At 43.3% G+C, this 13,481-nt stretch overlaps 1 protein-coding gene across 1 annotated transcript in view; it reads left to right on the forward strand.

Moving 5' to 3' along the window:
• The first annotated feature begins 771 nt into the window (after positions 1–771).
• Positions 772–13,481, forward strand: part of ERG (ETS transcription factor ERG) — a 103,289-nt gene continuing 90,579 nt past the window's right edge. Inside the window, exon 1 of the mRNA XM_044253102.1 lies at positions 772–898. Within this exon, the coding sequence (XP_044109037.1) occupies positions 881–898 (18 nt within the window). The 5' untranslated portion in view covers positions 772–880. The remainder of the gene's footprint in view (positions 899–13,481) is intronic.

Raw genomic sequence — 13,481 nt, forward strand, 5'->3', positions numbered from 1 at the left:
CGGTTAGTCGTATAATTTCACTTATTTGGGTTTTACTTATGTATCTATTTATCGTTAGCTCTTTGGAGTTTAAATCCGTATTTAAACATGAGGATTTGATGCGGTTATATCTCCCTTCACTTGACTCGCTTACCTTGTCGGTTCTCGAGTCTTGCTGTTTTCAGCAGGTTTCTTGTGAAACAAGTAAAAATCGCCTGTGTTTGGAAAGAGAAAATGAAACTTCTGGAAGACTCACGTGAGATGTTGAATAAAAGGAGGCCGTTAAACGTCCGCAAGCGAATGTATTATTCCATTAATGAGAATTAAGTTCTACCCGCAGAGTTTCCTTTTGGGAGAAAGGGGCAGGAGTGTGTGGGGAGGAAGGGGCTCAAGTCCTGTGTCCCAGTCCTGGGGCAGGTCCAAGGCGCTGGGGACCCCGAAGGCCTGGCACCTGGCTGTAGAGGGCCCTCCGCGCCTCATTCTGAGGTGCTCACAGCCTGGGTGAAGCCATGCGGAGTCTCGCCACATCTGCATCCTGCCCGGGGCAGCGAGTCACACGGCGGCGGCACACCAAGTCACACCTGCTGTGGCAGTCTTGTCCCAGGCAATTGATGCCTTTTTTTTTTAAATTAAAAAAAAAAAAAAATCTCCTGGCTGCATATCATCAAGAAAAACAACATTGTTTTCAGGGTCCCTTATCTCTCCACTCCCAAATATCCTGTTTCTTCGGGCTGGGCCTCCAGGACCAATAGAAACCTCTTCCTGCCATTGGCTGACTTCATTTCCCAGACTTAGCACAATCTCATCCGCTCTAAACAACCTCATCAAAACTACTTTCTGGTCAGAGAGAAGCAATAATTATTATTAACATTTATTAACGATCAATAAACGTGATTGCATTATGGCCAGCACTATTAAGGTAAGGAAAGGGTTCCTTTTCGTTTGACAAAATCTTGTGCTTGTTACTCTTTTCTTTGGTTTCCTTTATCAAGGCAGATAAGTCAGGATTGGGCAACACCCCCACTACCACAATAGAGGACAACAAGATTTCCTCTGCACTGCCTAGTAAATTTCCTTTTTCCTACTCCAACCATCCGCAAGGCTTAAAAACTTCAAACTCAGAAAAAAATTGGGGTTTCTAAATTCACTGTTGAGGGCCGTGGATGACTTTTGCAAAGGCTTTTTGGAGCGCGTTTGAATTTTCGTATTCTTTAACGATCCCGAGCGGTGCGCGGATGTGTGATCTGCTGGAAGGCAATGGACTCGGAGAGGTTGGAGGGTAGGGTCGGAGAAAAAGATGGGCTGGTAAATGTTGAACTTCTGGATGCTCTTGAATGACTCCTTAGCCTCAGGGGTGCCAGCCAGCCCCGGGGGAAATGAAGAGATACCTGGCAAGTGGCGGCTGGTCACGGGACACGCCAGTGTTGACTTGGTTTTCGGATCCTTCGTGCTGAGAGTGGACTGGTCTCATAACCCAAATGGTGGTAACTCGGTGTGTTGGGTGACATGTTTATCTTTAATAAAATACTACTCCTCTGTGCGCTGTGAGTATACGTTCTTGCCCGTCTTGGTTGGTTTGTGGGAATAGGAGAGCAGTGGCTGACCGCTCTGGGGTGTGGGTTCTGATGTGTTTTTCTTGCAAATGTCTCTAGTAAATAGCATAGAGAAATTAATGGGGAGATGAATCCACCTGCCTGGGAGCCTAAACATGGCCTAATTCCTGTAAGCCAAGCCGGTCAGATAGTTAGTGCAAGGCTGCGGAATGGTGTCTGGGAAGTGTGGGCTGTTGAAATATTTTTCAAGGCCACCTTGCCTTGGTGACATTTGTAGAAAGGAGAAAAATCAGCAGCGAACACATAACTGAAAGGAAAAAAGAGAAAGCTCTGGTAGTTGTGTGTCTTTCGTTTTGCTGCATAGGTAGGCAGGAGGTATTCGGTTGTGTTTTTGTCAAGGGTCTTGGTTAATTTGAAAGCTCATGTATATGGAAGTTTGGCCCAGAATTGGGCCAAAGCATTTTCAAAAGCCCTCCTTGGTTTGACATCTGAAAGGTTTGTATTAGAGGGTATGACGAATACCCACGGCATGAACTGTGTCTTAGAAGTTTTGTTCAATTTTTACTTCTCTTTATTTTTCGTGGAACGTTCAGTAATATACACGAAATAATCATGCATCAAAGACTAACCTTACAGAGGTTGTTTTTCCTGTGGGCTTCAAGGATTGGAGTCTGTTGACATGTAACTATCTCAGGAAAAGAATTTTAAAATTGGAGGTTGACGTGCCTCTCTTTCAGCTTGATGAGCAGAAATTATTTGATTTTATAGTGCAAAATGCTACCCTTTTTATTCCTGTTTTCACTCCTAATTGCGTCCATATTTCATAACAATTAAATCAGATGTTCTTTGTGAATTTTGAATAGCTTGAGTACAATTGTGTGTTTCCAAAAAAAAAAAAAAATCAGTGTATTGAAGGACACTGAATAACAGCCTGTCCTTTGGCCTAGGGGAGTCTGGTTTGTGAAACATATGAGTGTGTAATACTGTTTCATTTGAAGCATACGTTTCTGAAGATATGACGTTATTTTAAAGCTAGAGTGTTTTGTGATTCTAGAATAAATTTTGGGTCATAGTTGATACTTGTCCAGGATACTATGTTTGCCTTAACATTTGAAGGCACTGGTTATGTGTGTTCTGTATGTGTCTCAGTTGAACTTTAAAATGACTTCAAGTGGATTCTTTTTAATCCTCTGGTCAAGTAAAATAGACCCTCTTTATAGGTAACTTCCTGTAAGACATGATCTGTTGGGTTCCTGGGTAAAGTAATGAGATGATTTTACAGACTTGTTTATAGACTGGAAAAAGAGGGCCTAAGTCTGTTGACTGCAGTTTTCATTATGTGAGTGCAAAGCTCAAATTAGCATAGGGAGAATTACGGCTGTCCATTAGAATTAGGAAACAGTCTGTCATACAGGCAATTTCTAGTCTCAAATGCACTCTGTTGTTGTTTCAGTAAATAAATTAATTAGTCGATTAAGCATCAGAGTCACTGAATTTGGTACTCCCCATTGGAGTGGACTTTTTTTTTTCTGCATTAATATTTATAATACATCGTAAGGCTAGTGCCTTACTAGGGAAGTTGGGTGTTTTTATCCCGTCTGAACGACTCTCGTCATCATTTTCTCTTGGTGCCTGGAACTGGGGACAGAAAGTTTCCGTTGAAAGAAGTTAAGGAATTTGGGGGCCTTATCTGGGAGTGCCCATTAATCTCTAAGAGTCCATGGATTTTAAGATCAGATTATAAGAGTTCTCGTAAAAACATGTAAGCCTCAAGGGTGATGTCCCATAGGTAGTTCATGGATCCGTTTTGTTATTTCCATCTGCTTTTTGCTTTTTCCATCATCTGACAATACCGAGGGGTGCTTAATACTCCGTCTCCCTCCTTCTGCATGGAACAGCACGGTGCTGCTTCCAGGCTCCAAGGAGCTAGTTATTAGTCTAGGGACTTTCGTTATGCTTTGGTTAGGACTTTTAATCCAATCTCCCAGACAGTTCCCTGACCCTTTCATTATGCCCTGGATCACTTGGCAAGTCTAATGAAGCCTATGATCCCATCTCGGGATAAATGCTTTTAGGTTCATATAATGTAATACTTATAATGATAAAGCAAGGGAATTCTGTCCAAGTACAATTCAACTCTTGGACTCCTCCGGTGGCCCGTGAATCCCATGTTACAACTCCTGATCCTAGAGTTTCAAGATCCTTAGTCTTTAAAATGGGAATGTGGGGATTTTCCGTTATCAGGGTGATCTGACATTGAAGGACAAGGAGAGAGCAGAACCAGTGGGAAGCATCTCAGGAAACAGACAGGATGTGGAAAGTTACAAGGCTGGATGAGGGAGCATACTATTACGGTTTCAATTAGTTGTTTAAAGAAGCTACTTTGATTTAACAGAGGTTGGAGGGTTTGATGATGATTGAAACGTGGTGTTAATTTAAAAACGTATTGCTTATGTTATATGTTTCATGCTTTGTACATAGCAGCCACTCTGAATATTTGCCATCATGTGTGAAGGAAAAGTTAGTAAAAAGCTCAGGGTTATATGAAAGAAAGTTCATCTCCTAGGGTTTTGGTGGATGTGATTAATGAGTTGAATAGCTCTAGGCACGAGATTTTTATCAGCCCATTTGCTTATGTGGAATGAGAATTGTTGCAACCCTCGTAACTTTGGCAGGGTTTGGGAGTAGGGGTGCTCAGTGGCAATGGAAGGAATGTCAGATATAAAATGCTGCTGTCTTGCTATGTAAAAGTCATGTCCCCAGAGCAGGCCCTGATCTCTGTCCTTGCCTGAGAATGGGAGTCCAGGCTATTACCTTAAAGCCTTGCTGCTTTCTTTTGTGGGCAGTTCCCTGATACCAACACGTGTCTCCCTAGCTCCCTGAGTGTGTGTGCACCTGTGCACTCAGGGCCCTGACTCAGTGACCACAGAAGGGAGAACAGGGAACAGTGAAATTTTTGGATTCTTTTTCCATTAAATACTCTTATGCAGGATTGTACTCCACTCAGAGAATATTCTGAAAGCCTGAATCATTTCTGAATTATCTACATTTTCTTTAAAGTGATTATCTCATTATTATTATTATTATTATTTTGAAAAATTGTCCTTTATTTAAAACACACACACACACACATACACATACTTATGCTTATTTAGGTCTCTTGAAAAGCATACCTAAAAATAAAAAAAATAAAACAACCGTTGACAACACCTTCAGGAAAATATTACTTCTGTGTTTAGAACTTCAGAGTAAGATTCCCTCTAGAAGTATTGACCCAAAGCAGAAAACTCCACCGTGACATCCCAACAACTTGGCAGATCTACTGATTTAATGGCTGATTCAGAAAGGAATTGCTATACAGGAGGCTGTGGGAAAGCCCGGACTAGGAGTTTCTCTGAGGTCTAAGCTCTTCTGAGAAGAGTGACAGAGGCAGTCTCCAGGCCCTCCTGTTTGGTGGCTTCACTTTGGGGCTAGGAAACACCTCAGAAGCCCCAGGACCCACCTCACTCCTTTTGTCCCAACAGGGTAGAGGACAGCTCGTCTCTGCCCTGGGGATTCTGTAGCATGGCCGCCCAGTCTTCGTTTCTTACATCCGGTGATGGCTAGACATACCTGCATTTTGAGCCTGGCTAGTCAGGTGACCCTGTGGGACTTCACCTGTCTGACCTCAGTTTCCTCCCCTGTGAAATGGGATTCCAATGGCTATCCTGTTTTGTGTGGGTAGGAGGTGAAGTCTGTAGAGCCTCTGGTATGTTTTCCAGACACGGCAGATGCCATCGGACCATCCCAGTGGATTGAGCCTTTCCTTGTCCTGCTTCGGTTTTGAAGCCCCGAGACACACAGTCTCTCTCCCGCTGCTTTTCAAAAAGAACAGGGTCACTTCTGCGTGTCAGTACCATGGTCTCCCACTGAGAGCAGGTCACACCTGTGTCTGGGAGGCACCAAGCTACAGGAGGAGGAGGAGTTTATGGGGGTCCTTGGGTTAGGGTACAGCAAGGCAGGTACCAAACACACAGACAAGTAAAGCATGCTGGGGTGCGACGGGTCAGAAGATTGATTTAGCTCTGCTGGGAGGGCAGAGGCTGCTGCTTTGTTGAAGGCGGGCAGGCGGCCTGCGGTCTATCTTGCTCCTGATTAGGGCAAGAATAGGAATCTTGGAATATCGCCACTGTTCTGTTTTCTCGTTAATTTTGAAAAATACATCTTGTTGTTTTGCACACATTGTAGTAATAAAACATCCTCATCATAGAGAAAATGAAAAAAAAAAATCACTACAAAGTTGATACAGGTTGCTCTCGATCCCAAGCAGCCAGGGAAAATTATGAACATTTGGTGTGTGTCTTTTTACTGTATGTTTCTGTCTTTTTATCCACCTGATGATCCATCTACTTTTTCTCAATTAATGTTGTTTTAGATGAATTTCCACATGTCACTAGACATTTTCCACAAGCAGAATTTTTAGGCTTCATTATATTCCATCTAAAATAAGTATTATCATTTATGTAACCAATATCCTGTTACAGTAAATAATATTGCTTTCGATTTTTCAGTACTTGCATTGCAATATATTCTATATCTCTTTTTTTAATTCGTTTTGTTACTATTAGTGCTTACAAAAGACATTGTTTGGTCAATGGACATACATTTTTTTTTTTAAAGATTTTATTTATTTATTTGACAGAGAGAGATCACAAGTAGGCAGAGAGGCAGGCAGAGAGAGAGAGAGGAGGAAGCAGGCTCCCTGCCGAGCAGAGAGCCTGATGCGGGACTCGATCCCAGGACCCTGAGATCATGACCTGAGCCGAAGGCAGCGGCTTAACCCACTGAGCCACCCAGGCGCCCATTTGGACATACATTTTTTTTTAAGATTTTATTTATTTATTTGACAGACAGAGATCACAAGCAGGCAGAGAGGCAGGCAGAGAGAGAGGGGGAAGCAGGTTCCCTGCTGAGCAGGGAGCTCGATGTGGGACTCGATCCCAGGATCCTGGGATCATGACCTGAACCAAAGGCAGAGGCTTTAACCCATTGAGTCAACCAGGTGCCCTGGCATACGTATTTTAAAATCATATTTTTAACTGGCAAATTGAAGTATTTGCCAATTAAAAAAAATTGCCACTTGATTCTTCGGAAGGACTGTACCCGTCCCCACCTCGAGCCACGAAGGAAGTCAGTTGCGTGCACTCAAGACAACTGTGCACATTTTACCCTCTAAATCTTCGCCATTCTGACAAGCAAAACCGGCATCTCACTTTTATTTGTGTTTCCTTATTTATACTCTTTCATTCCCTTTTTTTTTTTTCGTGAACCTATTTCAACCGGTGGCCACTGTGACCTCCAGATCTATTTCTTATTCATGCCTTCGTTCTGTTTGATCCAACTTATTTCCCACACATTCCTCTTATTGAACTTGGCTGAGGCATGTTTTCTAAGTCTAAGATCATTCTTCATTCTGTCCATTCTCTCACGCTTCATTGTCTCTTGTCAGCACATACTCCCAGCTCTCCTTGTGTTTGCGGGTGTGGATACGCTGTGAATACTTCTCATATACAGACCTACGCGAGCCTTGAACTCGTCCTTACGGATGGTCTGTCCACCTCTTTTGTGTCCTCAACAGCAACTGGCAAAGGGTAGGGGCTCCATGGATATATGTTAAAATTTAAAATATTTTTGTTAATCTTTTTAAAATTAAAATCCTTTGAACTCATAAAGAGAAAATTAAGCTGTCAGAGTAATTAATCATTATTGTAGATTTTTAAATAGAAGTTGTATTTCTTTATAGAGGTACTTCTCCTAGTTAAATAAAAATCAATTATATGGAATTAAATGGATGTTTGAAAGAGTTTAGAGAAACATTTTTAAGAGGTAGCCGTTATATCTTGAGTTCCTAATCCAAATTAACATCATCCTCATAACTACATAAAGGCCAAGCTATGGGTTAGGCGCTCACGCTATCTCAAATGATACGCATGCCCCCTAGATACTGTTGCTTTTTGTGCACAGGAGGATAGAAGATTAGAGAGGCTGAGGAACTTGCTTAGGTAACATACATCCATTTGTCTCCCCTCAATTTATCATCCTATGATCTCTTTGTCCTGCTCTTTGCCCTCACCTCAAGTATTAAATAGGCTGAGTAGAAAAAAATGATGTATCAAAAGGTATAGTGATACATTAAGTAACTGAATAATGGCAATTATTATAACTGGCTAATTTTGTTGCTACTCTTGTGTGAAAAACTCCATAGGCAACCATTATTCTACTTTTGGTGACTAATCATGATAAAATGCCAGAAAATTTGAGAGCTAAAACTCCAGCACCCATCTGTATTTGCTCGGTGACACGAATTCTTTCCCATATTTGGCAATATCCAAGGGGCAGTGGTTCCAGATTCCAAATCAGCTGCTGATTTAAATTTCCTCAACCCAAGTATCCACTTCCTTGCTCTCGCCTTGGCTTCAGTGACGAAAATGCAGCCCCGTTTTCCATCAGGCCTTACGAGTCTTTCAGCGGCGCAGGCTCGTGGGATTCAACGCTGGGGAGAACGGTGACCTTCTGTTGTGCACAGATACGTGTTGAGACACGTAAAAAAGAAATGCCAAGGGCAAGCAGAATTATTTATTTTTAAAGCCACATCATAATCCAGTCATAACACGGACGTCAGGGTTGCTACTTCCCATGCCTCTGTTCAAGACAATGCATGTCACGTCCCGGAGAACGTAGTCAAGCACGTTTATAACGTATCAGGCAAAAATGCCACACTCTTGCATTTCACAGAGCCACCTTTAAATCATCCCACCTTGGTGATTGAACAGCTGGTCTTCCCCTTATAAAATTACAGAAGAGCAGATTGATTTTTTTGTTTGTTTCTTTTGCTTTTCTCCCCTGGACCCAGAGTCTGTCCTGGAGAGAAAACACCCCCACCCTCGTAAGCACGTTCCTGCAGGGCTGGTAGCGAGTTGAGCATCCCATCCCCTTTGGGTCCCACTGGGCCCTGTACTGAGTGATACTTTGCAACTTAACCGTAGGCATGGGATGCTCACCTTTGAGAAAGAGGAAACTGTTGAAACAACACTTCAGAATTTTTCAACACAATTAGTTTGTGTCTCAATTTGAGGCAGATTTCCCAAGACGTTGCTCCAAGTTAAAAAAGAAAAAAGAAAAAAAAAGCATGTGTGGTTTAATATTGCCAAGCGTTTCTTGGACCCATGTTGAATGTGGGCATTCCCTGGTGTTCCAAAGGGCCACGGAAGCTGGAGGTGACGTAGCGCAAGCACAGCCTGTGTTTATCTCACACCCAGGGGTACACTGATACCCTCTGTGTCTTCACAGCGTCCTTAAAATAGCCTCTGTGGGGGAAGGATTGGTCTTATCTGGCTTGCAGAGGAAGGGAGGGGAGGGGGGAAGGGGCTGGCCTGGGACAAGGTGGCAGGAGCTTGATGATGTGGGAGCTGGCAGGTGAATTCACATCTGCAGGGTCTTAGCACCTCCTGGGGTTGGTGGGGCGGGGGAGGGAGTGATGGAAAAGGTCTTCCTGCTTTTCACTCTTGTCAGGTACTTAACCTCACAATATCTGGGTTTTTCTGTCTGTGAAAGGGGAATAACAATAGTCCCTACCTCCAGAGATCAACTGCAAGTTTCTGAGTGCATATGAAGTACTTAATAAGTGTTAGCTAATTTTACTATTCACTCAAGTCAAATAAATTTTTCTCCTAGGGCTAGAATCAGAAAATCCATAAAAGCTTTTTTTATCTCCCTCCTCAATTTCCACAACAGTTTGTGAATTGAGGGTTTGGTTTTTTTTTTTTTTTTTCAAGTAGCCATTTTTCCTCTAACATGTTCTTTTTCCTTTATTATGAAGTAAAAACTCTTACAAGACAGTGAGTTCTCTGTTACTCAGGGCTTTATTTACCCTGAGGGTGACTGGCAGCCGAGTTCCATTCATAGCCTCTCCTGGAGAAGACCCTCGATGCTTGGTCACTCCCTGCTCCGCTCCACTTCTCACCTTGGTGTTCCTTCCCTCCTCTTTCTCCCTCTTTGCCATAGCACACAATCCAGTGGAGGACTCAAAACCATAAGGGACAACAGCCCCGAAGAGGAAGGACCCGTCTGACCCTCGAGGGTGCTCAGAGGTTCCTCTAGGACCTGCCCCCTTTCACATCACACTGGGTCGCCCAGATTCTCCAGGACCTCTCTCTTCCCAGGGATCTGGGATGGGTCAGGCTCGCAGGCCTTCAGTCTGGGATAAAGACGTACTGGGAAGACTGGTCAGGAGGTTCCTCTTTGCCTGGTAAATGTTGTCAAAACCCCTAGCCATACATTGACATTTGAGTTCTATCTTTTACTTCACTGCATGTGAACTTTTAGAATTAGAAGTGCATGTAGAATCCCATGTGAAGTAATATTGTCCAAGGTCAAATACGCATGACTTTATGAATTATCTGACTTGGGAATTATCCATCCCACCCATGAGAGTTCATGAGGATAGTCTTGTTGACTTTACCTTTGCAGTCAAATGCTCTACCACTGAGCTATACCCCCTTGACTTTACCTTTGAATCAGAGACCATAAGCTCCAGTAAGCCTGTGCTAAGCTTTAGAGGAGGAATAAAATTTACTTCCCCAGAGAAGCATCCCTGTGAGGAAAAACACCGTTTGTACCTTCTGTCCTCCTTAAAAAGCCATTCCCGTTGACTCACTTCTATGGGAAGCACAATTGTACCGCAAAGAATTTTGATAAGAGGCTGCTTATGAAATAAGCACACATATATTTTGGTGAAGCCTTGTTCTTTGGAGATGGAAAACATCTTTTTTTAGATCACATGTTTACTGCTTTGGTAAACAGTAAAATGCTGCTGCAGCAATTGCCTTGAGGATAAAGGGTTTGTAGACAGATACTTCCTGCGCTCACTTCCTATGCAGATAGCCAGGCCAGTCAGAGGCACACCGCGGCAGGAAGGGCTCCCACTGGAAACTTCCCCCGCGCATGTGTGGCCCGCCATTCACTATCTCCTCTCCAAGGGGAATAGACCTGTTGCTACAGATCTTCTGGCAGGATCCTCTATCTCGGAGCAGTGGAAAATCCAGTGTCTCTAAGGTCATGGCTTTGGTCCCTCGTTGCCATCCTTGCTCTTGTCTGCTTGCTGTTGTTGGCACAGTGTAACCAGACCGTCGTGTCTGTGAGTAAGAGGGGTGTCCTGGACGCCCCTCAGTCTCCTGTGAATCACTGTGATTGATGCATGAGTCTGCCTTTGTCGTTGGGAGAAAATAAGCCTCTTGGAGATTCAAGTGCAGGTCCCCCCCACCCCCCCTTTCCCTGGGGTTATTTAGAGTGAAGGTCATGTTACATTTTGCTTTCTCCAGGCAAGCAGAGATCTCTGGATTTGGGTACAAAAATCTCAGTACACAGATTGTTCTCTGTGCTGATTTTACACCGGCTATTAAGTTCCAATAAATGCATTGTTTGGGTCCTTTGAACCAAAGCACATAAAACCACAACACACAAACACTGAACAATGGGGCATCATCAATTATCCATCTACAGGATGTGTCCTTACCGACTGGCCCTTTTGTAAGGGAAAATAATATACCAAGTCAACAAACAGTAACACTTCACAATAAACTAAACAAAATAAACAGCACCTGAAAACCACTCAAGTCAAGCACTGGCAGAACTCCAAAGACTCATGTTTACATACTCCAAACACGGAAACCTCCGCCTCCGCCCGCATCTCCTACGGGTCCTGAAAATAATCAGAAAACCGAGCTGCCTTTAGTTGCTGGGTCACATCATGGCAGAGCACCTCCTTTGATGATCAGAAGGTGCCTGGGAGCCTTGCTTTGCAAAGTCAAGAGCACAGTGTCTGGTAGGGCTCCTTCCCCCACCCCCAACCTAGTCTACAGGTGTTAATGGCTGCCTGTGGGGAGGCGGATTGTACTTGACCCCGAGAAGCTGCCAGATATGGTAGAGGTAGTCCTGTCTCTTGAAGAGGCTAATGCATGAGTTTATCCTGATGATTTTATCTACAGTCACTCAGGACACAGCTTTAGGTTGCATTGACATGGAATTGCCCAAAGAGGTATTCTCATTTGTTGATGTACTTTTGCCTGTGTTTTTGGAAGACACTAAAATCTTAGGATCCTCCTGTGGGAGTGAAGACTGCTTTCCTCCCTTGGACCTTGATTGTGCAGGTTTGTTAGGTTTTGCCCAAACTCCCAGAGGCATTGCCCAACACGCCTCCTTCCAGAGGCTACCTTCTGCTACCTCCGTTTTGTTGCAAACTGACCTCTCTGATCTCCTGAGTCTACCTTGGTTTGAGTGCCCTTGGAATCCTGGTTCTGGGGTGCTGGTGCAAGGCTGTACAGCAGATAGACTTGACTTTGATGTAGGATAGAGAAACACCCCTAATGGTCTCCTCCCTGAAAATCCCCACCACTTGACTGGTCTTTGTGGTTGGCTTTGTTTTGTCTTATTTTCTTCAGTCGGGAGTGGATACACGTTCCATATATCCGTTGAATGGCATATTGTTCAAACAACAGCAGCAATAATAAAACCTTTGTTCTTTTCCCCCATTCCAGAAACAATTGTTGTAGGATTTAGAAAATAAGCATTTAGAAAAGGAAATTAGAATAATTGATATTATACCATGAAGGGCCTAGGAAGACTTGGCACTTTTTGGATTTTTTTTTTTTTTCGTCTTTTTTCCATGCACAGAGACATATTCTTTAGAAAGAATAATAACATTTGAGAAATTAAACTCATTTTAAGAGTTCTTTTCTACTCACTTCCCTTTTTCCAGGATGGAAAAGAAAAGAGGAGTAAGGGCTGAATTTCTTGTGATCCCCTTTAGAGGTTAAGGCCCCATATTCTGTCTTGTGGAGCAGAACCAGCCTGCCCGGGGCAGGTCCTAGCTCCCCCACATCCTGGCCAGGTGACTTCACTTTCCCGTGCCTCATCTGCTCATCTGTAGAATGGAATGAGGAATGAGAATAGGGCCTGCATCCTGGTCATTCACTCATTTGGCCCACATGTAATCATGTGCAAACAGTGTTTGTTGTTGGGAACTCTTTGGTGACTCACCCTAATCTTGTTCCTGGTATTTAATTTACTCTTTCACCTTCATTGCTTTTTCTGAAGTAATCCATCCTGGACTATGTTTATTTCAGTGTTTGACTTTTGAAAGGTATCCTCCAATGTTTTGGATATTTGTCTTAAGAGACATTGACCTATTTCATCCAAAGAGATGAGGATCATTCCCTATATATCATTTGCTTCTTTCTCAGGCTCTTTCTTTGAGGGAGCTCCATTATAGAGTCCCCACTGGGGGTCCATTCAATGGTTCAAGCAACATGGGACTTACAATTTTAGCTGCTGAACTCAGCTGCATTTTCATGAGCCAAGAAAACCAACAATTTTGAGGATCCATAGAAAAACCAAGGTGGAGGACGGTGAGGTGTTCACTGTCACCTGCCTTGCCTTTTCTGTGAATGAATGAGTGCATCCCTGAAATGCGCAGTCACCATTGGTCTCTGGAGGGGCCCTAGAATGGAAGTCAAGTGCTGGTTTGAGCCAGACTCTACAGCTGGTACATTCTTTAGAGGAGGATGGAGGAAGCATCTATCGAATTCTCATATTGCCAAGTAATGGCCATGATTAAGGCTCTGTGGAATTTCCTTGAAGACCAGAAACTCTCCAAACACTGATGGTTAAAAGTCAGGATTCTGTGTCTTAACGTTACACGGCTGGCATCACGTCATCTTTTGTTCCTGATGAACATGCCTAGTGAGCGGCAGACCTTCCTTAGATGTCTACTAAGACATCTGGGTGATAAATGTATGACCGAGAGCAGTAATTAGTGCAGTGGCACTTTGCTCACATGCTATGCAGAATTCATTCATTTAATTCACTGAGCAATTATTGACTTCTTATTATCTGCACAGCATTGTATTAGAT

The sequence above is a fragment of the Neovison vison genome, chromosome 6 (assembly GCF_020171115.1).
Source record: "Neovison vison isolate M4711 chromosome 6, ASM_NN_V1, whole genome shotgun sequence".
Lineage (NCBI taxonomy): Eukaryota > Metazoa > Chordata > Mammalia > Carnivora > Mustelidae > Neogale > Neogale vison.